This window comes from Lepidochelys olivacea (assembly GCF_965140295.1).
Source record: "Lepidochelys olivacea isolate rLepOli2 genome assembly, chromosome: 25".
Lineage (NCBI taxonomy): Eukaryota > Metazoa > Chordata > Testudines > Cheloniidae > Lepidochelys > Lepidochelys olivacea.
The window spans coordinates 3,972,277-3,998,803 of record NC_140435.1 but is presented as its reverse complement, the minus strand read 5'-3'; the positions used below and the strand labels follow the sequence as shown (position 1 = coordinate 3,998,803).

The 26,527-nt window shown below is 47.9% G+C and overlaps 1 protein-coding gene across 1 annotated transcript in view; it reads left to right on the top strand.

Annotated features, from left to right (window-relative positions):
• The window catches only part of LOC311512892 (excitatory amino acid transporter 1-like), a gene marked incomplete at its 5' end in the record, with an annotated part of 57,419 nt that overhangs the window by 17,113 nt on the left and 13,779 nt on the right, over positions 1-26,527 (top strand). The window contains 4 exons of the mRNA XM_084614306.1: positions 3,896-3,938; positions 6,183-6,526; positions 19,119-19,352; positions 21,515-21,709. Of these exons, the coding sequence (XP_084470432.1) occupies positions 3,896-3,938; positions 6,183-6,526; positions 19,119-19,352; positions 21,515-21,709 (816 nt within the window). The remainder of the gene's footprint in view (positions 1-3,895; positions 3,939-6,182; positions 6,527-19,118; positions 19,353-21,514; positions 21,710-26,527) is intronic.

Below are 26,527 nucleotides of genomic sequence, written 5' to 3'. Positions count from 1 at the left end.
ACTCTGCTGCTGCACTTCCGCCTGTGTTCTTTTTATTCTGGCTGGGGCTTTTTGTTTGTTTGTTCCGTATGTTTGGGTGTATGGCTGGACTCTGAAAGGCTCTCTATAGAAAGCTGGAGTTTCTGTTCCAATACACCAGTGGTTCTCAAACTTCTGTACTGGTGACACCTTTCATATAGCAAGCCTCTGAGTGCGACCCCCCTTATAAATTAAAAACACATTTTTATATATTTAACACCATTATAAATGCCGGAGGCAAAGCGGGGTTTGGGGTGGAGGCTGACAGCTCACGACCCCCCATGTAATAACCTCGCGACCCCCTGAGGGGTCCCAACCCCCCGGTTTGAGAACCGCTGCAATACACTGAAGGGAGGGAGAAATCCCTAGTCATGAGGCCAAGCAGTTTCTCTATCATGGGTCACCATATTTCAGCAGAGCATGGGGAGGGGTCTCCGGGATACTGCAGGGTTTGGTCTTAAGACTGGAGTCATGGTTACAGGGCGAGCTACAATTTACATCCCTTTGCAGACCCTGCCGAGTGAAATCCTTGTCTCCTGCCAGGCTGGACCCTGCTACTCCCCACTCTGGGGCTGGCTCTCTGGCTGTAGCCCACCATCAGTTTCTCCACCATGATAACACAACAGGCTCAGCTAAATTTGGCACCTGCAAGAAAACTTCCCTCTGGGAGCCTTTGACCCACAGTTGATTAAAGTGACCCCAAAACAGCCTTCAAAACCAGTGTACAGTTCATTCACACAAAGGCATCTAGCAAGCAGAGAAAAGGGTTACCACAGCTAAAGTCTATACACATCTGGGCTCAGCTAAACTTTGTCCTCTCTTTGCAAGTGTGGAGAGACAGACAGCCCCGCACCATTCTCTTAGCATCTTACCCAGTCACCCCACTTCTTCCTTGCTAGGCAGGGTCTTTAACGGTTCAGTGTCCTTTTGATCATAGGCTCTGGCCTGAAGAAAGGTGACATTTCCCAATTAATAGCTCCCCCACTGTTCTCTGAAGGGCCCCTGATATTCTCTCTGGACGTATCTTAGCTCTGTCACCTTCTCATGTCATGTTTGTTCTCCCTAACAGCCTCCTTTGATGTAACTCTGTGTAGGCAGACAGAATAATATCAAGCAGGTAAACTGAGGTGCATATCATATTCATAAAAATAATACAGCTATGTTCCTCGTTCTCCTCATCCAGTTATATCAAATCTCTTTAATCATGCTTGGGAAGAGAATAAAGAGCTTCTCACAAAATACCCTGAGGCTATGAAATCCTCATGGAGGGAGCTGCAAATAGCAGGGGTGAGAGAAAAATGCAAAGAGGAGATTGAAAATAGGGTCAGCCTAATCTGTCTAATCTGAGGCAGCCCCTTTCCCCGCACAGACACAGGGACAGTTGGGAAGCAGGAGCTACTGAGAAAAACTAGGGCCTTACTCTCCCTTGCCCTGTACCTTGTGCAGTCTTTACACCAGTGCAAGGTAGAAACATAGGACTGGAAGGGACCTCAAGAGGTCATCTAGTCCAGTCCCCTGCACTCATGGCAGGACTGAGTATCATCTAGACCATCCCTCACAGGTGTTTGTCTAACCTGCTCTTAAAAATCTCCAAAGATGGTGTCAAGGTTCCTCCCCCACTCTGAACTCTAGGGTACAGATGTGGGGACCTGCATGAAAACCTCCTAAGCTTACGTTAAAACTTCCCCAAATTAATTTTATCCTTTGTCCTTGGAATAACCACTGCCACCACCAAACTCTAACTGGGTTTACTGGGAAACGTAGTTTGGACACATCTTTCCCCCCCAAAATCCTCCCAACCCTTGCACCCCACTTCCTGGGAAAGGTTTGGTAAAAATCCTCACCAATTTGCATAGGTGACCACAGACCTAAACCCTTGGATCTGAGAACAATGAAAAAGCATTCAGTTTTCTTACAAGAAGACTTTTAATAGAAATAGAAGTAAAAAGGAGTAAAGAAATCACCTCTGTAAAATCAGGATGGTAGATACCTTACAGGGTAATTAGATTCAAAACATAGAGAACCCCTCTAGGCAAAACCTTAAGTTACAAAAAAGATACACAGACAGAAATAGTCAGTCTATTCAGCACAATTCTTTTCTCAGCCATTTAAAGAAATCATAATCTAACACATACCTAGCTAGATTACTTACTAAAAGTTCTAAGACTCCATTCCTGTTCTGTCCCCAACAAAAGCAGCATACAGACAGACACAGACCCTTTGTTTCTCTCCCTCCTCCAAGCTTTTGAAAGTATCTTGTCTCCTCATTAGTCATTTTGGTCAGGTGCCAGCGAGGTTACCTTTAGCTTCTTAACCCTTTACAGGTGAGAGGATTTTTCCTCTGGCCAGGAGGGATTTTAAAGGGGTTTACCCTTCCCTTTACATTTATGACAGATGGAGATTCCACAACCTCCTAGGCAATTTATTCCAGTGTTTAACCACCCTGACAGGAAGATTTTCCTAATGCCCAAGCTAAACCGCCCTTGCTGCAATTTAAGCCTGTTGCTTCCTGCCCTGGCTTCAGAAGCTAAGCAGAACAATTGTTAGTATGTGTAAAGTCCTACTATTCTGATGTGGTAGCAATTTACACCCACTTCACACTCCACTTTGCCCTGGTGTAAATGGCTTACAAGGCACAGGACACTCAAGAAACCAGCCAACAGGGCTTAGAGCTGACAGCGAATTAGACATGAATTTGCACTTAGGGCTTGGCTACACTTACATTTTATAGCGCTCTAACTTGCTGGCTCAGGGGAGTGAAAAATCAGCCCCCTGAACGTAGCAAGTCTGAGCGCTTTAAAGCGCTAGTGTAGACAGGCTCCGGGGGCTGGGAGCCGCTCTCCCAGCGCTTGGGGCTAATCCCCTCGTCAGGGTGGATTACCAGGAGCGCGACCACACTTGCACTTCAAAGCACTGCCGCAGGATATGGCTGCAAAAAGCCCAGTGCAGTCTGATGCTGTATGATACAATGGCATCATGTCCCAGTGGATGGAAATCATAGGGCCTTTCTCGATGGCTCCAGCGTGGTACGCCTGGAATATGGCCTTCAGTTCTGTGCATCCTACTACTAGAAAGGCAGTGATGAAAAGGAGGGAGTTCAGGTCGGCTGGCTGGGACCCAGGATTCCCATTCCACAGGAAATTCCAAAATTAAAAAATATTGTTCCGCATTGAAACAAAACCTCAAAATTCTGACATTTTCCATGGAGTAGGAGGAGTCCAGAATTTTCATTTAAAAGAAAAGGGAAATGACATTCTGGGTCAACTTCTTCTAAACACAATGAGACTCCCTGAACTGCTTGGAGCTCTGTCTGCCTGCGGGGCAGAGGGGGGGCTACTGAGAAGCCAGGAGCTTGTAAGTGCTTACAGCCCTGGAGGAATGATGGATGAGATAGAGAAAGGCACCATTTGGGCTGAGATACAGTGAGATGTATCAGTCAGGGGAACTCATTTTGCAGGAAGCAGTGGAAGCTGCGCAGCTTGGGACACTTAAAATTGGACTGTGCCAGAGAATGGAGATGGAGATGATGGTCTGGTCTTTTCCTTCTCTCACTTTGATGATCTTAGGACCCTATCCATAGCTGCATAAAACCTAGCTCACACAGATCAGCCTCCCAGGGCCATATGCTTCCCCTTGGGAGCACAGCCACGTTTAAATGTTTCAAGCCATGGGGCTAGAGCAATTCCTTGCTTGGCTGCATCTGGAAGGGCGCTGAATAACCTGAAAGAAAACTCAGTGCTATTGGCATTGAGCTCTTACTAACCTTGAGTATCCCGACTACAGCCAGTGCTTAACCATGAGTATCAGGCAATGGGCCTGCTCACCTGGCTCTCAGCCAGATGGCAGCGTAACCTTCTTCTTGTTTTATCTGCTTCAGGAACATGTTCCCGCCGAACCTAGTAGAAGCCTGCTTCAAACAGGTACGGACACCGGTTCCCCATGCCTGCTTCTTCCTGCCCAGCACTCTGATTGTCCTTTATGCCTGTGCAGAAGAGGTTGCATTCTGAACTGCCCCCCTCTAGAGATGCAGGGATGGGTTTAGGCCACCTTTGAACCTCCCAGAGTGCACTGCTCCAATGACCACTGCAGCCACCAGTATAAATTAGAGCAGCTCCCAGGCAGCCTTACTCAGTTGTCTATAGATTAGTAAACAGCCCGGAATTGCTGGAGCACAGACTGTTCTGGCCACTACCCTTCCTGCTCTTGGCTTGCTCCTCTCAGGGGCCTGCCAAGGGGCAGTGTGGGGCCCCTTATATGCCAGCCCTGTACTGCCTGTGAACAAGGGGAGCTCCCCCAGGGCTGTTCCCCTGCCCCTTTATAGCACCTCAGGAGCAATATAAAGGGCCCATAGCACAAGTATGAATATCTGGCCCAACGGTAACAGTTGGGTGTAAAATGACACCAAATGGGATTCCCCACTCACAGTGCTAGCCATTGCACCATCCCCTGCGGAGCTGAAGAAGAGACTTCTTTCCCTGAGTGTAAGTAGCACAGCATCTGGGTCGCTTGGTAAGCTGGTCCCATTCAAACAATATGTGTTTTAATACAGCCAAATGCAAAGTCAGACATCTAGGAACAAGGAATGCAGGCCACACCTACAGAATGGGGGGCCGGACCCTGTATCCAGTGACTCTGAAAAGGATCTAGGGGTCATAGTGGACAAGCCATGGAACACAAGCTCCCGGTGCAATGCTGTGGCAGGAAGAGCTAATGCGACCCTTGGATGGATAAATAGGGGTGCAGTGAATAGGAGTTGGGAGATGTTTCTACCTGTGTTTAGCAGTGGTGAGACTGGCCCTAGAATGCTGTGTCCAGGTCTGGGATCTAGATTTTTTAAAGGATGTTTCAAAAATTGAGAGGGTGCAGAAAAAATCCACACATTTCATTTGAGGCCTGGAGAAAATGCCTGACACTGAGAGACTTAAAGAGTTCACAAAAAGAAAAGGAGTACTTGTGGCACCTTAGAGACTAACCAATTTATTTGAGCATAAGCTTTCGTGAGCTACAGCTCACTTCATCTGTTGCATTCAGTGGAAAATACAGTAAGGAGATTTATATGCACACAGAACATGAAAAAATGGGTGTTATCATACACACTGTAAGGAGAGTGATCACTTATGCCATCATGTGCCAGCAATGCCCCTCTGCCATGTACATTGGTCAAACTGGACCGTCTCTACGTAAAAGAATAAATGGACACAAATCAGATGTCAAGAATTATAACATTCATAAACCAGTCGGAGAACACTTCAATCTCTCTGGTCACTCGATTACAGACCTAAAAGTCGCAATATTACAACAAAAAGACTTCAGAAACAGACTCTAACAAGAGACTGCTGAATTGGAATTAATTTGCAAACTGGATACAATTAACTTAGGCTTGAATAGAGACTGGGAGTGGATGGGTCATTACACAAAGTAAAACTATTTCCCCTCTCTTCCCTCCCCCCCTCCCCCCCCCCCGTTCCTCAGACGTTCTTATCAACTGCTGGAAATGGCCCACCTTGATTATCACTACAAAAGGTTTTCTCTCCCCCCGCACCCGCCCCCTGCTCTCCTGCTGGTATTAGCTCATCTTAAGTGATCACTCTCCTTACAGTGTATATGATAAACACCCATTTTTTCGTGTTCTGTGTGTATATAAATCTCCTCACTGTATTTTCCACTGAATGCATCCGATGAAGTGAGCTGTAGCTCACGAAAGCTTAGGCTCAAATAAATTTGTTAGTCTCTAAGGTGCCACAAGTCCTCCTGTTCTTTTTGCGAATACAGACTAACACGGCTGCTACTCTGAAACCTTAGAGTTCGATCAGCTATCCAGGGAAAAGGTGGATTCTCATCTCTTGATGTCTTCAGTTCTAGACCGGATGCTTTCTGGAAATTCTGCATTGGCTAAACCCAAGTTATTGGGCTCAACGCAGGGGGAACTGGGTGAAATGTAAGGGCCTTTGCTTTACAGGAGGTCAGGCCTGATGATCTAATGGTCCTTTATAGCCTTACGCTCTATGATCTAGACGTCTGTGAATCCTTGCACTGAGCCAGGGAATTAGGCCCAAACAGTTGTCAGCCAAGTCCCTGGGAGTTCAGGCTCAGGCCCTGTGGAGAAGAGCAGGGTTATTGTGCAGAGGCTTGTGGGCACGGCTGACAATGGTGTATCATTTCAGTACAAGACGCAGTATAGCACCAGGGTCTTCGCCAGAACCATCCTCCGCAGCAGCAATGACACAGCAGGGACCACGGCCAGCTCACAGGCTTCCATGCCCGAGAATGTCACCGGCACCCTGGAGAACGTCACACGCACCCTTAGGAGCCTCCAGGAAGTGCTGAGCTTCGAGGAAACCATCCCTATCCCCGGCTCTGCCAACGGGGTGAATGCGCTGGGCCTGGTGGTGTTCTCCGTGTGCTTTGGCCTGGTGATTGGCAGCCTGAAGCAGAAGGGACGGGCCCTGCAGGAGTTCTTCAACTGCCTCAACGAAGCCATCATGAGGCTGGTGGCCATTATCATCTGGTGAGGAGCAGGGTGGGTGGGGCAAGGAGACCTGATGAGAGATGGGGGTAATTTTAAAGGTGAGATACACAGGGAAAATAAATGGGTGTGGCCCCCATTTTGCTCCTTAGTGCCTGGATGGGATTTTAATTCACAAGTGTGTGTTGGGTTTTGTTTGTTGTTTTTATCATAGATATATCAAGGAGGCCAGGACATGACTTCCTTGATGCTGCTTGAGGCCTCCTTGGAGGACCAGAGAGCTGACGTGGGGGGGTCACTAAGACGTTACCTAAAGGGGCAAGCTGTGAGTGTGGCACACACAGAGCTTTCCTCCCAGCTGTTTTCCAGGAGTTTTAGTTAATGTTGAATGGTGTTGGGCCAAGTACCAAACCCTGTGGAACACCAGTAGAAACATCCCCTTTCGGTGAATCCACACTGACAACTACTTTGTTTTTAATCAATTGAACATAATCAATTGTTCTGTTGAGATTGTACAGTGCTAATTTTTAATTAGAATGTCATGTGGTACTAACTCAAATGTCTTACCAAAGTTTAAGTATATTATATCTATGCAGTTATTTTTATCAACCAACCTTGTAATCACTTCAAAGAATGAAATCAGTATTGTTTGCCATATTTGGAAACAAAATTGCCAGACGTATTTTCCATAAAACTATGTTGACTGGCATTAATTGTATTCCTGTTCTTGGATTCTTTATTGATTGAATCCTGTATCAGTTTTTCCATTATTTTGCCTTCATGGCTAACTGACCTATAGTTACCCAGGTCATCACACCTGCCTTTTTTGAATATTGGCACAGCATTAGCACTCTTCCAGTGATCTGGAATTGTCCTGGTTTTCCAAAATTTATGAAAAATTAACATCAGCAGGCCAGAAATATCCTCAGCCAGCTCTTTAAGCACTCTAGGGTGCAAATTAACTGGGCCCGCTAATTTAAAAATATTTATCCCTGGTAGATATTAGCATCCTCCTAATTTACTAATCCGGTTGAAAGGATTTCATCATCCCTATGTGATATGAGTACATCATCCTGCCTCTTTCCAAATACAGAATAGAAATACTTATTGAACCAGGGGCAGCGGAACAATGGGTGTGGGGGACTAGTGCCCCCTCGAGGGAAATATTTGGGGGGGTCTCATGTATGTTTCTGCCCCTTCCAATGTTTCCCCCCAAAATATCTCATGGAAATGACGGTGGGATTGGGAAGAGGGGCTGGAGCTTCCTCTGAGATCAGGTTGGCCATGAGGAGCAGGTAGGAACACCAGTCCTGTCCCTGCCTTCCAGCCTCCATGGGTCCTGGTGGAGACACTTGGCCCAGAGAGGGGCAGGAACATATGTGCCAGCTGTCAGAGTAGGGTGAGGAATGGAAGGAGCACAGGGCACTGGGCACCAGCTGCCAAGGAATTGCTGTAGGAATGCCAGTAGGAACTGCTGGGACACCCTTTCCCAGCCTGTTGCCAGCTGCCCCTCTCCCATCCCTCCCCCCACCAATTCTAAGTAGCTCCCCTCGCTCCCCCTCCTATCCATCTGCTGCCTGCCCATTCACAGTGAGCTTCCGTACTAAACTCTTCTGCCTTTGTGCATCGTTATTAACGTTTACCATTAATAGTAGTGGGCCTATACCATTGGTTGGAGTCCTTTTTTTCCTAATATACTTAAATTTCTTCTTAATATAAGACCAGCAATACTGGGTCCGATCAATGGTCCATCTAGCCCTGGATCCTGTCTTCTGACTATGGCCAATGCCAGACGCTTCAAAGGAAAGGAACAGAACAGAGCAATGATTGAGTGATCCATCCCCTGTCGTCCAGTCCCAGTTTCTGGCAGTCAGAGGCTTAGGGACACTCAGAGCATGAGGTTCTTGTGTTATGTGAAGGGGTAAATAAAGCTTCCTTATCCACTTTCACTACACCAGTCATGATTTTTTAGACCTCTATCATATCCCTCCTTATTGGTCTCATTTCCAAGCTGAACATTTCCAGTCTTTTTAATCTCTCCTTGTATGGAAGTTGTTCCGTCTCAACCGTTTCTGTTGCCCTTTTCTGTACCTTTTCCAATTCCAATATATCCTTTTTGAAATGAGGCAACCAGAACTGCACATAGTATTCAAGGTGATGGCCTACCATGGATTTGTATAGTGGCATTGTGATATTTTCTGTCGTATTATCTCTCCCTTTCCTAGTGGTTCCTGACATGTCTGTTAAATTTTTTGACTGCCACTGCATATTGAGTGGATGTTTTCAGAGAACTATCCACAGTGACTGCAAGATTTCTTTCTTGAGTGGTAACAGCTAATTTAGACCCCATCATTTTATATGTATAGTTGGGATTATGTTTTCCAATGTGCATTACTTTGCATTTATCAACATTGATTTTATCTGCCATTTTGTTACCCAGTCACCCAGTTTTGTGAGATCCCTTTGTAGCTCTTCACAGTCACCTTTGGACAACTATCTTGAGTAATTTTGTATTGTCTGCAAATTTTGCCACTTCCCTATTTACCCCCCTTTCCAGATCAATTATGAATATGTTGAACAACTCTGGTCCCAGTACAGATCCCTGGGGCACACTGCTATTTACCTCTTCATTCTGAAAACCATTTATTCCTACCCTTTGTTTCCTATATTTTAACCAGTTACTGATCCAGGAGAGAACCTTTCTTCTTACCCCATGACAGCTTACTCTGTTCAAGAGCCTTTGGGGAGAGACCTTGTCAAAGGCTTTCTGAAAGTCTATGTGCACTCCGTCCACTGGATCACCCTTGTCCACAGGCTCGTTGACTCCCTCAGAGAATTCTCATAGATTGATGAAGCATGATTTCCTTTTACAAAAACCTTGTTGACTCTTGCTCAACAAATTGTCTTAATTTATGTGTCTGATAATTCTGTTCTTTCCTGTAGTTTCAACTAAGTTGCCTGGCATTGAAGTTAGCTTTACCAGCCTGTAATTGTCAGGATCGCCCCTGGAGCCCTTTTTAAAAAGGCGTCACATTAGCTACCCTCCAGTCATCTGGTCCAGAGGCTGATTTAAGCGATAGGTCACAGACCACAGTTAGTAGTTCTGCAATTTCACATTTGAATTCCTTCAGAACTCTTGGATGAATACCATCTGTTAGGGGGCTTATTCCTTCACCCACTTACTTCCCTGGTCCTTCTCGCATGAACAGAGAGCAACAATACCCGAAGTCCAAAGGTGCAAACAATTCAATGTTTATTGGGGTAAACTTCCAGCAAGCATGATTCCAGTTTCCTTCCTTAGTATCCTCCTTCCCAGCTCTGACACCACAGAGCCTTACACCTGTGTCCCTGTTCCCATTCCTACCCTTAGCCAAACATGATTCCAACTTCCTTACTCCCATTCCCTGTTCCCATTTCCCCCTTTAGCAAAACATGATTCCAATTTTCTTACCCCCATTCCCTGTTCCCATCTCCCCCTTTAGCAAAACATGATTCCAATTTTCTTACCCCCATTCCCTGTTCCCATCTCACACACCCACATGCCCACCCCCACCCACACCCAGTCACTTCCTCATTGACTACAGATTATATAGTAAAACTTGAGTTCTGCTTAGCTATACCTTAACCAATCATTTTCCTGAAATTTAACTAACCAATCCTAACATATTGTAACCAATTATATCCTACCACCTTAATTAGTTTACACCCAGCAAAATTAATTATACAGCAGACAGGAACAATCACAGAACCAGACAGAGATTATACAGACAAACAATAGAAAAGTAGGAACTATAATGACAAAACAATACAGAAGTGAGGATTTCACATCCCAGCTATTGATAAATGAGTTCTTGCCAGACAGGATGCTATCAAACTAAGTTTCCTTTTACATTTTCTAGGCACTTCCCTTTCTCTGGAGGTGATAGGAACTATCAGGACAGGATTGTATCCTAACAGCCGAATAGCACCTTATTTCAGTGTGACTAGTTTGGAATGTGAGGATGTGACTGTTTGCTTCCCAGCTTATGGCTGCCTCTGCTGCTTAGCCAAAGGCCTTAGCCTAAGAACAGAGCCTCAGACTGTCACAGTAAGAGAAGGCCCTTACACCAGCAGACAGTGATTTTGATTCTTTCTTTTATACCTCTATCACTAGCCAAGTGATAAGAATACACCTAAATTCTTAGAGTACAGGCCTTTACAGACAGGCCTGAATATCTATATCCTAACACCATCTGGTTCTGGTGACTTATTACTGGTTAATTTAACAATTTGATCCAAAACCTCCTCTACTGACATCTCAATCTGCAACAGTTCCTCAGATATGTCATCTAATAAGAATGGCTCAGGTGTGGGAATCTGCCTCCCATCTTCAGCAATGAAGACTGATACAAAGAATTCATTTAGCTTCTCCACAATGGCCTTGTCTTTCTTCAGCGCTCCTTTACACCTTGGTTGTCTAGTGGCCCCACTGATTTTCTTTAGCCCTGCCAGCCATGGATTTTTCCCTGAAGTCTTTACTTTCCTTATTAATTTTCTACCCTTTGTTGTATTTATCTATTCCCCTTTTTTCCATTCGTTATATTATGCTTTTCTATTTCTAACTGCTGCCTTCATGTCCCCATTGAACCATGGATGGGCTTTTAGCCAAAGTTGTCCTCTTTCGTGTGGAATTGTGGCTTTGGGGCATCTAATGAACGCTTCTTAGAGAACTCGCCATTGTAATCCACATTTTTCTGTCTACATTTTTTCTCGCAGTCAATTTTGCTCAGACTTTTTCCTCAGTGTTGGGGAATTAGGCTGGGCCTGTCCTCTGTTTACCTGTATTGAATGTAACCAGGTCATGATCACTGGTCCTTAGACAACCACCAGCTCCCAACCCTGTGATTAATTCATCTGTATCCAGTATAGCATTCCTTCATGTTGGATGCAATACCTTTTGTGTTAGAAAATTATTTTCTATATTTTTTAGAAACTCTAACAATGTTTCACTGCTGGCTGAATGCAACCTCCAGCATATGTCTCCCAGATTGAAGTCCCTCATAACAACACAATTTTTCTGAACACACAGTACAGACAGAAGTAACTCATGCTGTTCTCTGGTTTGATTCAGTGGTCTGGGCTTTGCTAATAGCACTTTGATCCATATGCATACAACATCCCTAGGTCTGAGTCATTGATACCTCTAACACATTACCTCTTAGTAATGGTGTCTTTTGCCCACTCAAATCTTTCTAAACAGGTTATAAGCAGTGATTTTAACATTCCAGTTATGTGAATTGTCGCACCAGGTTTCAATAATATCGAATTTCTTCTCTATCAATGAAAATTTCCAATTCCTCTTGCTTGGTACCCAGACTCTTAGCTTTGCATTAAAACAACTGAAAAATTTCTTCTCTTCTCATTCTTTGCCACATCAGTTCAATTTGTTCCCAGCATACTGCATTTGAGTTTGTACCACATTTGCCTTCTTAGTATCCTCCCCTTGTGTTGCTAGCTTAATGTCCTCCTGGCTCCTCCAGCTAGTCTCCAAGAGCATCTCTTTGGATGAATGGGCCACTTCACACCTCTCAGCCATCTGTGCTGCAGATAGATGTGCAGAGCCTCTTCCCTGAACACTAGGACCAGATTTGGGGCAGGGATTCTGCATCTCAAATCTTCTGCCTCCAGCTGGTTCATGCACTTCTCTCAGCCCCACTACCTTCCTTTCTCAGAAGCCCTCCAAGCTTACCAGGGCATGGAGTGGCAAGAAGGAGAGTGGAGCTGGTGTGTAGTGTCCGGAGCAGTGGGTGGGCTAAGAGCTGCAGGGGATGTCAGACTGCAATGGCATAGTGCAGAGAATGTTGGAGATGGAGCGGCATCGGAGCAGTGGGGAGGAATCTGAACAATTGCAGGGAATATGGGGTTTTGGAGCAGTGGGGGTATTAGAACAGTGCATTGAAGAGTGGGGAGAAAAGGAGGGGGTCAGAGCTGTGCAGAGGGGGATGCTGGAGAGGTTTTGTCAGTCTCCCAAAACTCTCACATCCATTGCCCCCCAAGTTTGTCCACCTCTTCAAAAAAAGTCCCCACTGACTCCATGCTAGTCCCTGAACTGCTGCTGCATCCTCACCCCTGCACCCACAGCTCCTCAATGTGGGTCCTGTCCTGATGCCTGCCTCTCTGTGGGAAGGAGGGTGAAGCAGGGTGTGCTGGAGAGGCGGAGACAGGAAGCGATGCAGGGGCAGCAAAGGGACTAATATGGAGCAATGTGTTCTGTGGCCAGGGTAATCGTTGCCTCAGAGCCAGAGACAGTGGAGAGGGTGGGAGTACATGGGGGTGCAGAGAAAATATTGTTTTTAAAAGCAAAGAAATTAAACGCTCAAAAGCCATAATGCAGTGTTACGATTGGCCAGCTGTGCCCCATGTCCTTCCAGAGTGTGGAGAGAGACTAAACAGAAACCTCTGAAAACTAGGAAATACAAAATTAAGATACATGCTGTGACGGGTTGGATCACAGAAACCCCCTTGGGGCTGGCCACTGATTTGCCAAGAGTACTTCTGCCCCGCCTTTCCTGCCAGCTTGGGACTCCAGAACCCTGCCTGGTTGTGCCAGACATGCTTGCCGGCTACAAACACAGGCCCAGGTCTGAACCACGTCCACAAACTGAAAGCAGCTTAAGAAGTGTTCCTGTCTTTAACACTCAGATGCCCAACTCCCAGTGGGGTCCAAACCCCAAATAAACCTGTTTTACCCTGTATAAAGCTTATATAGGATAAATTCATAAATTGTTCGCCCTCTATAACACTGATAGAGAGATATGCTCAGCTGTTTGCACCCCCCCCCCAGGTATTAATACATACTCTGGGTTAATTAATAAGTAAAAAGTGATTTTATTAAATACCAAAAGTAGGATTTAAGTGGTTCCAAGTGATGACAGACAAAACAAAGTAAATTACCAAACAAAATAAAATAAAACATGCAAGTCTATGCCTAATACAGTAAGAAAACTGAATGCAGATATAACCTCACCCTCAGAGGAATTCCAGTAATCTTCCTTTTACAGACTAGTCTCCTTCTAGTCTGGGTCCAGCAATCACTTACACCCCCTGTAGTCCTGGTTTCTTTCAGGTATCCTTTGAGGTGGAGAGGCTATCTCTTGAGCCAACTGAAGACAAAATGGAGGGGTCTCCCAGGGGTTTAAATAGACTTTCTCTTGTGGGTGGACAACCCTCCCTCCCCCTGTGTAGAATCCAGCTACAAAATGGAGTTTTGGAGTCACATTGGCAAGTCACATGTCCATGCAGACTGAGTTCCTTACCAGCCAAGCCACATTCCTGGGAAAGCTCAGATGTGGATTGGCATCTCCACATTCATTGTTGACTTAAGTGTTTCTTGATTGGGCACTTACTGAGAATAGTATTTTCTCAGGAAGCTGACCAACTGCTTCACTGAGGCTATTTAAAATTAAACAAGTACATAGCCAATATTTATAACTTCAAATACAAAAATGATACATGTATACAGATAGGATGAATGTATTCAGTAGATCATAACCTTTGCAGAGAGATGTTACATGGCATATGTAGCATAAAACATATTCCAGCCATGTCATATTTACATTCATGAGCATATTTCCGTAAAGCATTATGGGGTGCATCGTCACACATGCCACAACCCTCGTTAAGTTGTTCCAATGGTTAACTACCCTCATTATTAAAGATGTGTGTCTTATTGCTAGACTGAATTTATCTGGCTTCAGCTTCCAGCCATTAACATGTTAGACCTTTCTCTGCTAGAGTGCAGAGTGCTCTGGTATCAAATTTCTGTTCCCGTGTAGGTACTTTAAAAATATGTATTGTTTGCCTGTGCCCAGCTTCCCAAGCAATCCAGATTGCCCTGTGTCAATGTCCTGCCTTTTTATCCAGATACTCCTGTATTGAGACTAATAACTTGTGTCTGACTACAGCACCCTCCAGAAGGGTGATCAGTCTGGATTTGTGGAGATCAAGAGGTGAAGAATCCACCACTTTCCTTGGTAGTTTGTTAACCTTTAACCCATTCCCAGTGGCTGTTACCAGCTCCAGAATTGGCACAGTTAAGGTTGCATTGCAGGGCTGGCATGTACCTTAACTTTGTATTTTCTGATTTTCAGAGGTTTTGGTTTAGCCACTGTCCACATTCTGGAAGGGCAGGAGGCACCACTGGGCAACTTTAACTCTGCAGTAATGAAGTTTTGGGGCATTTAATATATATTTGCCCCTTAAGCTAAAAGTGTTGCTGGTAGCAGTAGTAGGCTGTTATCCTCTGTATGGCTCAGCCAATAGAGGGGTGTGTGACACACGTTTTATCAGTGGACAATACATTGCTTGCAACACAGCAGTAGAATACTGGGTGTCAGGACTCCGGGGTTCTGTTTCTGAGCCTGGGACAGGAGTGGTTAGAGCAGTTGCTGCAGCCAGAGAGCCAAGTGCATAGGTTCAGCAGACTCTAGTTGAAAGGAGGAGTGACTGAATCTTGGATCTGGGTATTAGAGATCTGGCATCTGTTTCTAATTGCCAGGAGTCCTGTTAGCTGTAAAATGGGGGGATGATACCGGTCTTCCTAAGGTAGGGGTCTGAAGCCTTGCCCAGCAAAAAGGGCTGTGAACTCAAAAAGTGTTGCATCCAACATGGGGGAAGTCTATATTAGACCTTGTCTTGACAGCTAAAGAGGAACTGAGCACAGAACTAAAAATGAATGGTAGCTTAGGCACAAGTGATCATGACTTATCACATTTATAATGTACAAACAGAATGGAGTCCAGTGATATCAATACTTGGTGCTTTAAAAGGGCCAGTTTCACAAAGCTGAAAACAATTATGAGCCAAGTCAGCTGGGAGGAAGAATTGAATCAGAACAAAGTGAATGACTGTGAATTAAGGCCACTTTATGAGGCTGTGTCTACACTACAGACCTTACAGGGGCACAGCCCTATCGCTGCAGCGGCACCGCTGTAAGGTCTCCTGTGTGGCTGCTCTCCCACCAGCGTAATTAAACCACCCCAACGAGTGGCAGTAGCTCTGTCGGCAGCAGAGTGTCTCCTGCCAACATAGCGCAGCCCACACCGACGCTTTTGTCTGTGAAACTTATGTCTGTCAGGGGGTGTTTTTTCATACCCCGGACTCAAAGTTTTACCGACACAAGTGCTAGTGTAAACATAGCCCTAGTTGCCCCAAAAGCCACAATCCCCCTGTCGAGGAAGAGGCCATATTGGTTAACAAAGGACATTTTGATTAAAAATCTAGGTGGTTGTAAAATTAACACGGTGCACACTAAATGGATTAAAAACTGACTAACTGATAGGTCTCAAAATATCATTGTAAATGGGGAATCATTGAGTGGGTGTGTTTCTAGTGGGGTCCCACAGGGATCAGTTCTTGGCCCTATGCTACTTAACATTTTTATCAATAATCTGAAAGAAGACATCAAATCATCAATAATAAAGTTTGTGGATGACACAAAAATTGTGGGAGTGGTAAATATGGTAGAGGTCAGATCTGGATTGCTTGGGAAGCAAAATATACTTTTAATACAGCAAAATATACATGTGTACATCTGGAAACAAAGAATGGAGGCCCTACTTCCAGGATGGGGAACACTATCCTGGGAAGCAGTGACTCTGAAAAAGATTCAGGGGTCATGGTAGAGGTGGACAATCAGCTGAACATGAGCTCCCAGTGCAACGCTGCACTCCAAAGGTCTAATGCAATCCTTCGGTGCATAAGCAAGGGAAATCTCAAGTAGGAGTAGAGAGGTTATTTTACTTCTGTATTGGCCCTGGTGTGACTGTTGCTGGAATTCTGTGTCCAGTTCTGGTGCTCACAATTCAAGAAGGATGTTGGTACATTTGAGAGGGTTCAGAGAAAAGCCATGAGAATGACTAAAGGATTAGAAAACATGCTTTGTAGTGATAGACTCAAGGAGCTCAGTCAATTATAACAAAGAGAAGGTTAAGGGGCAAGTTAATTACACTCTAAATACCTACATGGGGAACAAATATTTGATAATGGGCTTTTCAGCCAAGCACAGATCTAACACTATCCAATGGCTGAACATTGAAGATAGCCCAATTCAGATTGAAAATAAGGCACACATTTTTAATGGTAAGAGTAGTTAACCATTGGAACAATTTACTATGGGGCATGGTGGATTCTCCATCATAAACAATATTTAAATCAAGATTGGATTTTTTCTAAGGGGCCCACTCTAGGAGTTCTCCTGGGGTAGGTCTCTGGCCTGTGCTATCCAGGGATTCAGACTAGGTGATCACAAAGGTCTCTTCTGGGTCTTGGAAGCTATGAATAGGTGACAGTATTGACTGGAGATTCTGAGCCTTGAACTCCTGACACTCCTGGCTCCTAGCTCAGGGCACCCTCGGCTGGTGGGTATTTTGTGGGGAAGGGACCCTCAGACTGTTGAAAAATGGAGATTGAAGGAGGCAGATCTGTCTTACAAAATTCAGAACCCCAAACTCATGGACCACTAAAAATGTTGATCGAAAGCCAACTCTGGAGTCAGGACTCCTGTTTTTTATCTTCCTCTCTGTCACTGGGTCACTCTGTGATGCTGGGCAAACCACATAACCTCTGTGTGACTCAGTTTGACCATCTGTTCAGTCCTGTGACGGCTTTGCATGGAAGGATTAATAGCACAGTGTTTCCTGTCACGGGTGGGATGTGGCGTTTTCCCTTTCCCATGAACTGATGGAATGTGCTGGACTGGCAGGCCGGGTCTCTCTGCTGAGACTATTTTCTGTGATGGTGTCTGTTGGGAAATGGCCGCTTGTCCACTGCATTGGGACCATCATAGTGATTCAGAAGGGAAGGCTCCTTGCAGCACCTGCAACACTGAGCCACCTCCTTAAACAGCAATGCACCAAGTCAAGCTAGTGAGTACAGCTTGTGAGGAGCCTGTTCTCCCTGTCCCTGGCTCATGCGGGGCTAGAACCAACAACTCCCTCCTCTGATCACTGACATCAAAGTTATTTGGCTTCTAAATGCTTTGCTCTCATGCATGCCCAGCTGAAGGAAAGGGCACATTCAATGACTGCAACCTGAGTTGCAGGAGATTTCTACTATGCAAGGGCCAGGGTGAGTTGGGGAGAGCTATGGTCAAGGGAGCTGCCAAGGGGCACAGGGGCAGACAAGCCCCTAAAGGTCTGGCACATTATTCAAATCAGGTCAAATCTCCCAAGGACAGGCTGCCTCCGGGGAGCCCTAGCTGCTGCCTCCTGCTGGGAATGTGCTTTCACGCTGAGGCCGGGAGGGGCAGAGGAAAGCCAAGATGCCTGAACTGTTCCAAACTTCCCACATGGCTGAGTGTGAGCCCTGAGCCTCTTGAATACGAACACTTGAATGGGAGTCCCTAGGGGTGAGCCCTGAGCCACGAGTGTAAGCCTCAAAGCCACAGTCTGAGCTCTGACTGGGAGCCGGGAGTCCTGAGTGGGACCCTGAGTACCTGAAGGGTGTGTCCATGGAGGCATGGTTCTCTTTTATCTTTCCCTAATTTTACCTTCCTGTGACCGCCTCCATCTCAGCACTAGGGCGCCTCCCGCTGAAAGGCAGCCCTGCACTCACTGGATGGATCAGAGCCGGGAGCTCTGCACCCGCAGGATGGATGGGAGCTGAGAGCCCTGTACTCATGGAATGGGATCTGGGAGCCCTGTGCTCGTGGGATGGGAGCCCTGCACCCGCAGGATGGATCAGAGCTGGGAGCTCTGCTCCCGCAGGATGGGATGGGAGGCGGGAGTTCTGCGCTTGCGGGATAGGATCAGAGCCTAGAGCCCTGTGCTCGCGGGATGGGATCAGAGCCAGGAGCCCTGCGTTCTCAGAATGGTATATCGGAGCCGGGAGCCCTGCGCTGCCAGGATAGGATGGGAGCTGGGAGCCCTGTGTTCACGGGATGGGATCGGAGCTGGGAGCCCTGCACTCGCGGGATGGGATCGGAGCTGGGAGCCCTAGTTAGGAAGTTCTGTGGGGTGAGACGGAAATGGAGGAGCAGAGAGGGCAGGTCCCAACGCAGGAGAGGATGTAAGGGCTGATGCAAACATACTTCAGACAAAATGTTTCCTGACCAGCCTCTCCTTTTACTTCTCTGCTTGGACCCAAGTTCAGCATTGCTAGCAACGTTTGCTCCCCTGAGTCCCACCGATATTTCAAGAAGGGTTTACATGAAAATATCTGCATAGCCAGTGTTTCCATGATGCTCCTGCCTGTACCTCGCCCTGAGTTAATACTGCCCTCCAGGTGGAGGGGCCTGGCTGGGAGGGGACAGAAAGGGATTTGGAGAGCCCGTCATGCAGAGGCCAGTGCTATCACAGAGGGGTGGATTTCAGTGGAGGAGCAATCCCACCCAGTGCCCCAGCCTGTGCAGCCAGCAGGGGACTGAGGCCATTGACAGACAGACATTGCTTGGTCATTTGAATCCACAGGTCAGCTCTCTGCTGTCCCTGCAGCTTCCAGGAGGGGGCAGCTAAAACCCCATCTGGCGACTTCATGCGTGGCCTGTGTCTTTGGGTGCCCCAACCTCCTGTGACTCTGTACAGCGTGGGAGAGCCGATGCAGTTATGTGCGATTCTGGAGGCCAGTTCTAAGCCCTGGTCCCTGTGTTCTGTGACAGGTACGCCCCCGTCGGGATCCTATTCTTAATCGCTGGCAAGATTCTGGAGATGGACAACTTAGCAGTAATGGGGGGCCAGCTGGGAATGTACACGCTCACCGTCATCGTGGGGTTGCTCATACACTCCCTGTGTGTCCTGCCGCTGCTGTACTTCATTGTCACCCACAAGAACCCATGGGTGTTCATCACAGGCCTTCTGCAGGCCCTCATCACCGCACTGGGCACCTCCTCAAGGTATGCTGCTTCCCCAGGCAGACTGCGCTGGGCAGGGGCACAGCAACCCGTGGGCAGGGTTGCCAGGCATCTGGTTTTCAACCGGAATTCCCAGTCGAAAAAGGACCCTGGCGGCTCCGGTCAACACTGCTGACCGGGCTGTTAAAAGTCTGGTCAGCAGCACAGTGGGGCTAAGGCAGGCTCCCTGCCTGCCCTGGCTCCATGCAGCTCCTGGAAGCAGCCAGCATGTCCCTGCAGCCCCTAGGCACAGGGGTGATCAGGGAAGCTCCGTGCACTACCCTTGCCCCGAGCGCCAGCTCCGCAGCTCCCGTTGGCCAGGAACCACACCAGTGGGAGCTGTGGGGATGGCGCCTGTGGATGCGGGCAGTGTGCACTGTGCAGAACTGCCTGGCTGTGCCTCCGCCAGGGGTCAGACATGCCGGCCACTTCCAGGAGCAGCATGGAGCCATGGCAGGCAGGGAGCCTGCCTTAGCCCCACTGCGCCGCCGACTGGGAGCCACCTGAGGTAAGCGCTGCCCAGCTGGAGCCCGAATCCTCTGCCCCAGATCAGAACCCACTCCCACCCCCTTCCTCCCTCCCGGAGTCTGCACCCTGCACCCCTTCCTGCACCCCAACCCACTGCCCCAGCCCAGAGCCCCCTCCCACACCCTGAACCCCTCATTTCTGGCCCCACCCCAGAGCCCACACCCCCAGCCCAGAGCCTGTACCCCCTCCCACAGCTCAACCCTCTGCCCCAGCCCAGTGAAAGTGAGTGAGGGTGCGGGAGAGCGAGCGAAGGAGGGAGGAGGGCTAGAGTGAGTGGAGTGTGGGGCCTCAGGGGTGGGGCAGGGCAGGGGCGTGGCAAGGGTGTTGCTGATGAAGGGTTTTGTGCAATTAGAAAGTTGGCAACCCTACCTGTGGGGGAGGGCTGGGGAGCTAATTAGACATCATGGGACACATGCTCAGAAGCTCTCGTTATTCTCAGTGAGTGCTGAACTCTTGCCACCGCAAGGCTGTGGGGTGGGATTCCCAGCTTCTTGCCCTAGAACCCAGTCCCAAGCCCAACAAAGTCCCATGGCCTTCTTTGGCCCTGGATTGGAGCTGTGATCATGAGGGCAGGCTGCCTCCATCTACGTGCATTAGTGTATGTGCCAGCCACCAAGGAGGCGAACATATCTGTCTGGGGAGGAGATGGTGGGGACTTAGCCGCTGGTCCTGGACTGCACGCCTGAGCTCAGGGCCCAAACTCATATACCATTGGCCTGGCCTGGGGGAGACTGCTCAGCCTGCCACTCACACACACATTCACAGACACGCTCACACGTGCTCTCATACACACACATGCGCTCTCACAGACACGCAGTCACACACACAAATGCTCACACACATTCACATGCGCTCTCACACACCCGCTCTCACACGCACTCACACATGCGCACTCACACACATGCACTCACATGTGCTCTCACACACTCACACATACACACTCAGACAAGGCTGTCTAGTCTTTCTCAGTGATTGGGGAGAAGGGCCTCAAGACCCTTGTCTAAGACTGGTGCAAAGAAGCTCAAGATGGTGCCACACTCCTGCAGTACAAACAGCTTTCTGCGGAACCTGCTGCGAGGCCCCACTCCTGGCCTGACACCGTCACTCCCAGCCAGCAGCAGGGCTGGGAGTCCTGACACTCTCAGGCAGCTTCAAAGTGCACTATACCACCAAGAGACCCAGTCAGTCTGCACTCACTCCCAGCAGCCACTTCTGACCTCCCCCTCTACACCTTGCAGGGCAAGAAAGCAGGGATGTGGGATAATAACAAACCAGGGAAGGGCCAAGCATGCTGGAGTGCGTGGCCTTTGCTATTTCCTAGAGGAAGGCAGCATGGTCTGGTGGTTAGAGCTCTGGGAGTCAGGAAACCTGGGTTCTGCTCTTGGCTCTGAGCTTAACTCTCCATGTCACTTTGGGCAAGTCCCTTTCCACCTTTCTGCCTCACTCTACAATACAGAGGTTCTTGGAGGCACCATGCCAGGGGCCAAGCCCTTGGTCCTTCCCCCCAGCGTAGGCTCCAGTAGCCTTCAGGGTCTATTGCTGAGTGAGTGGGGTCACAAAACGCCTCCGGCCAGGGCCCCCTCCCTGGTGCAGAGGTTGGGTGTGGCTCTTTCATGGTGTTTGGGGTTTCCTTTCAGCTCGGCAACACTCCCCATTACGTTCAGGTGCTTGGAAGACAACAACGGGGTGGACAAGCGCATCACCAGGTTCGTTCTGCCCGTAGGCGCGACCATTAACATGGATGGCACAGCTCTATACGAGGCCCTGGCAGCCATCTTCATCGCACAAGTCAACAACTACGAGCTCGACTTCGGGCAAATCATCACAATCAGGTGACTGGGCCCAAGAACCTGTGCCATTCAGAGGGAGTCAGGCATCGGGGATCTTGCAGGGCTTGACGGCTGACCCCAAAGGGATCAGGCACCGGTTCTGCTTTGAAAAGGGACTGAGAAGAGGGGGAAACAACAAATTCAGAGAGGGCCCCACTTTTGTCAGCCATGTTCTGGGAGGCGGTTCTGCCCCAGGCCAGAGATCAGGCTGTGGTTTTCAGACTGGGGTACATGAAGTCTCTCCCCATGGTGAGCAGAATGAGCCCATGAGAGCCAAGCAGCAAAGGTTGGGGGTTGGGGGATTGAGGGTGGAGGGGACTCTGACAATGACCGCAGTTTGCAGTGTTGTTGCAACCATGTTGGTCCCAGGCTATTACAGAGATAAGGTGGGAGAGGGAATATCATAGAATCATAGAATCTCAGGGTTGGAAGGGACCTCAGGAGGTCATCTAGTCCAACCCCCTGCTCAAAGGAGGACCAATCCCCAGGTAAATCATCCCAGCCAGGGCTTTTTCAAGCCTGATCTTAAAAACCTCTAAGGAAGGAGATTCCACCACCTCCCTAGGTAACGCATTCCAGTGTTTCACCACCCTCCTAGTGAAAAGGTTTTTCCTAATATCCAACCTAAACCTCCCCCACTGCAACCTGAGACCATTACTCCTTGTTCTGCCATCTGCTACCACTGAGAACAGTCTAGATCCATCCTCTTTGGAACCCCCTTTCAGGTAGTTGAAAGCAGCTATCAAATCCCCCCTCATTCTTCTTTTCCGCAGACTAAACAATCACAGTTCCCTCAGCCTCTCCTCATAAGTCATGTGTTCCAGTCCCCTAATCATTTTTGTTGCCTCCGCTGGATGCTTTCCAATTTTTCCACATCCTTCTTGTAGTGTGGGGCCCAAAAGTGGACACAGTACTCCAGATGAGGCCTCATCAATGCCGAATAGAGGGGAATGATCACGTCCCTCGATCTGCTGGCAATGCTCCTACTTATACATCCCAAAATGCCATTGGCCTTCTTGGCAACAAGGGCACACTGTTGACTCATATCCAGCTTCTCCTCCACTATAACCCCTAGATTGTTTTCTGCAGAACTGCTGCCTAGCCATTTGGTCTCTAGTCTGTAGCGGTGCATTGGATTCTTCCGTCCTAAGTGCAGGACTCTGCACTTGTCCTTGTTGAACCTCATCAGATTTCTTTTGGCCCAAACCTTCAATTTTCCAGGTCCCTCTGTATCCTATCCCTTCCCTCCAGCATATCTACCTCTCCTCCCAGTTTAGTGTCATCTACAAACTTGCTGAGAGTGCAATCCATGCCATCCTCCAGATCATTTATGAAGATATTGAACAAAACCGGCCCCAGGACCAACCCTTGGGGCACTCGGCTTGATACCGGCTGCCAACTAGACATGGAGCCATTGATCACTACCCGTTGAGCCTGACAATCAAGCCAGCTTTCTATCCACTTTATAGTCCATTCATCCAGCCCATACTTCTTTAACTTGCTGGCAAGAATACTGTGGGAGACCATGTCAAAAGCTTTGCTAAAGTCAAGGAACTCCATCCACTGCTTTCCCCACATCCACAGAGCCAGTTATTTCATCATACAAGGCAATTAGATTAGTCAGGCATAACTTGCCCTTGGTGAATCCATGCTGACTGTTCCTGATCACTTTCCTCTCCTCTAAGTGCTTCAGAATTGATTCCTTGAGGACCTGCTCCATGATTTTACCAGGGACTGAGGTGAGGCTGACTGGCCTGTAGTTCCCAGGATCCTCCTTTTTCCCTTTTTTAAAGATGGGCACTACATTAACGTTTTTCCAGTCTTCTGGGATCTCCACCGATAGCCATGAGTTTTCAAAGATAATGGCCAATGGCTCTGCAATCACATCTGCCAACTCCTTTAGCACTCTCGGATGCAGTGCATCCGGCCCCATGGACTTGTGCTCGTCCAGCTTTTCTAAATAGTCCCGAACCACTTCTTTCTCCACAGAGGGCTGGTCACCTCCTCCCCATGCTGTGCTGCCCAGTGCAGTAGTCTGGGAGCTGACCTTGTTCGTGAAGACAGAGGCAAAAAAAGCATTGAGTACATTCACTTTTTCCACATCCTCTGTCACTAGGTTGCCTCCCTCATTCAGTTAGGGGCCCACACTTTCCTTGACTTTCTTCTTATTGCTAACATACCTGAAGAAACCCTTCTTGTTACTCTTCACATCTCTTGCTAGCTGCAACTCCAGGTGTGATTTGGCCTTCCTGATTTCACTCCTGCATGCCCGAGCAATATTTTTATACTCTTCTCTGGTCATTTGTCCAATCATAGAATCATAGAATATCAGGGTTGGAAGGGACCTCAGGAGGTCATCTAGTCCAACCCCCTGCTCAAAGCAGGACCAATCCCCAACTTCTTGTAAGCTTCTTTTTTGTGTTCAAGATCAGTAAAGATTTCACTGTTAAGCCAAGCTGGTCACCTGCTATATTTACTATTCTTTCTCTACATCAGTCTGGTTCGTCCCTGTAACCTCAATAAGGCTTCTTTAAAATACAGCCAGCTCTCCTGGAGTCCTTTCCCCCTCGTGTTATTCTTCCAGGGGATCCTGCCCATCAGTTCCCTGAGGGAGTCAAAGTCTGCTTTTCTGAAGTCCAGGGTCTGTATTTTGCTGCTCTCCTTTCTTCCTTTTGTCAGGATCCTGAACTCGACCATCTCATGGTCACTGCCTCCCAGGTTCCCATCCACTTTAGCTTCCCCTACTAATTCTTCCTGGTTTGTGAGCAGCAGGTCAAGGAGAGCTCTGCCCCTAGTTGGTTCCTCTAGCACTTGCACCAGGAAATTGTCCTCTACACTTTCCAAAAACTTCCTGGATTGTCTGTGCACCGCAGTATTGCTCTCCCAACAGATATCAGGGTGATTGAAGTCTCCCATGAGAACCAGGGCCTGCGATCTAGCAACTTCCGTGAGTTGCCAGAAGAAAGCCTCGTCCACCTCATCCCCCTGGTCCGGTGATCTATAGCAGACTCCCACCACGACATCACCCTTTGTTGCTCACACTTCTAAACTTAACCCAGAGACACTCGGGTTTTTCTGCAGTTTCATACCGGAGCTCTGAGCAGTCATACTGCTCTCATACATACAATGCAACTCCCCCACCTTTTCTGCTCTGCCTGTCCTTCCTGAACAGTTTGTATCCATCCATGACAGTGCTCCAGTCATGTGAGTTATCCCACCAAGTCTCTGTTATTCCAATCACAGTCAGGCAGCGGCACAGACAGCTGCAGCGGCACAGGAGCTAGCAAACAGAGCTGTAAACAGGGGAGTTTGAGTGGGAGTTCTGTTGGAGGAGAAGGTATTTGTGTTTGTTTGGTTTTGTATTGGTAGTATCTGTATGTGTAGAGGCTTGTAGGGGCTTTGTGCTGGGAGAGAAGCTGAGCCCTGATTAGGGGGCGGGGCTTCACTGACTGGGGGTCCTATAAAGGTAGCAGCCAGTCAGGCAGCGGCACAGGAGCTAGCAAACAGAGCTGTAAACAGGGGAGTTTGAGTGGGAGTTTGTCTTGTGGTGCTTGTGTGGGGTTTGGTTTTGCTGTGGGTGGTGGTGTTTTGGTGTGGTTTGTGTTTCCCAGATTAACAGGATTTAGGTGGGAAGGCTATGACAGATTCAGAGGTGGCAGTGGGAGTGACCCATGTAGCAGATGACACAATGAAGATGACTGGATGTGGAAGCTGTGGTATGTACATGATCCTGGAGGGGGCACCTGGTAAGAGTTTTCTCTGCATGAAATGCCGTCTGATAGAGCTGATGGAGGAAAAGATCAGAGGTTTGGAGATGCAGGTGGAAAGTCTGGTAGAGTTTAGGAAGGGGTTTCAGCAGATTATGGAGCAAAGACATGAGGTATCTGAAGGGAAAAGCTCAGACTTGCAGATGGAAGCAGGACTAGGGAATTCTGAGGGGAGACTGGGTGAGGAAAGTGGTCAGTGGAAGCATGTGACTAAAAGAACTAGGCAGAGGAAAAGACGGGCTAGTGAAGGAGAAATAGAGCTTCAGAATAGGTTTGCAGAGTTGGAAAATGAAGAAGGGGCTCAGCAGGTAGTCACTGAAGGTGACAGGGCAAGGAAGAAGAGAAGAGCGGTTAGTCCTATAGGAAAAGGGGAAGAGTTAATGGAGATTACACCAAATATGAGCCCCCGGAGGATACAGGATGGGTTAAAAAGGATTACAAGGGGGAATGGAAAAAACTTGCAGCCAGAGGGAACAGGGGATAGACTGGAGAATAGCACTGTCACTAGGAAAAGGCAGGTCTATGTGATTGGGGACTCTTTACTGAGAAGAATAGATAGGCCTGTAACCAGAGCTGATCCAGAAAATAGGAGGGTGTGCTGTCTTCCAGGTGCTAAGATACGGGATGTAGACCTGAGGTTGAAAAGGATTCTAAAGGGAGCGGGAAAGAATCCCCTAATTATCCTTCATGTGGGAACAAATGATACGGCTAGATTCTCGCTGGAAAGTATTAAGGGAGACTATGCTAGGCTGGGGAGGACGCTTAAGGAAATTGAGGCTCAGGTGATCTTTAGTGGGATTCTGCCTGTTCCTAGAGAAGGGCAACAAAGGTGTGACAAGATTATGACTATCAATAGATGGCTTAGGCAGTGGTGCTATAAGGAGGGCTTTGGGATGTATGGCCATTGGGAGGCATTCATGGATAGAGGACAGTTCTCTCGGGATGGACTTCATCTGAGTAGGGAAGGAAATAGTTGTGCCAGCCTCCATCCTAGAAGTCTGATTAAGAGAGCTTTAAACTAGGAATTTGGGGGAGATGGTTGGGAGATGTCCAG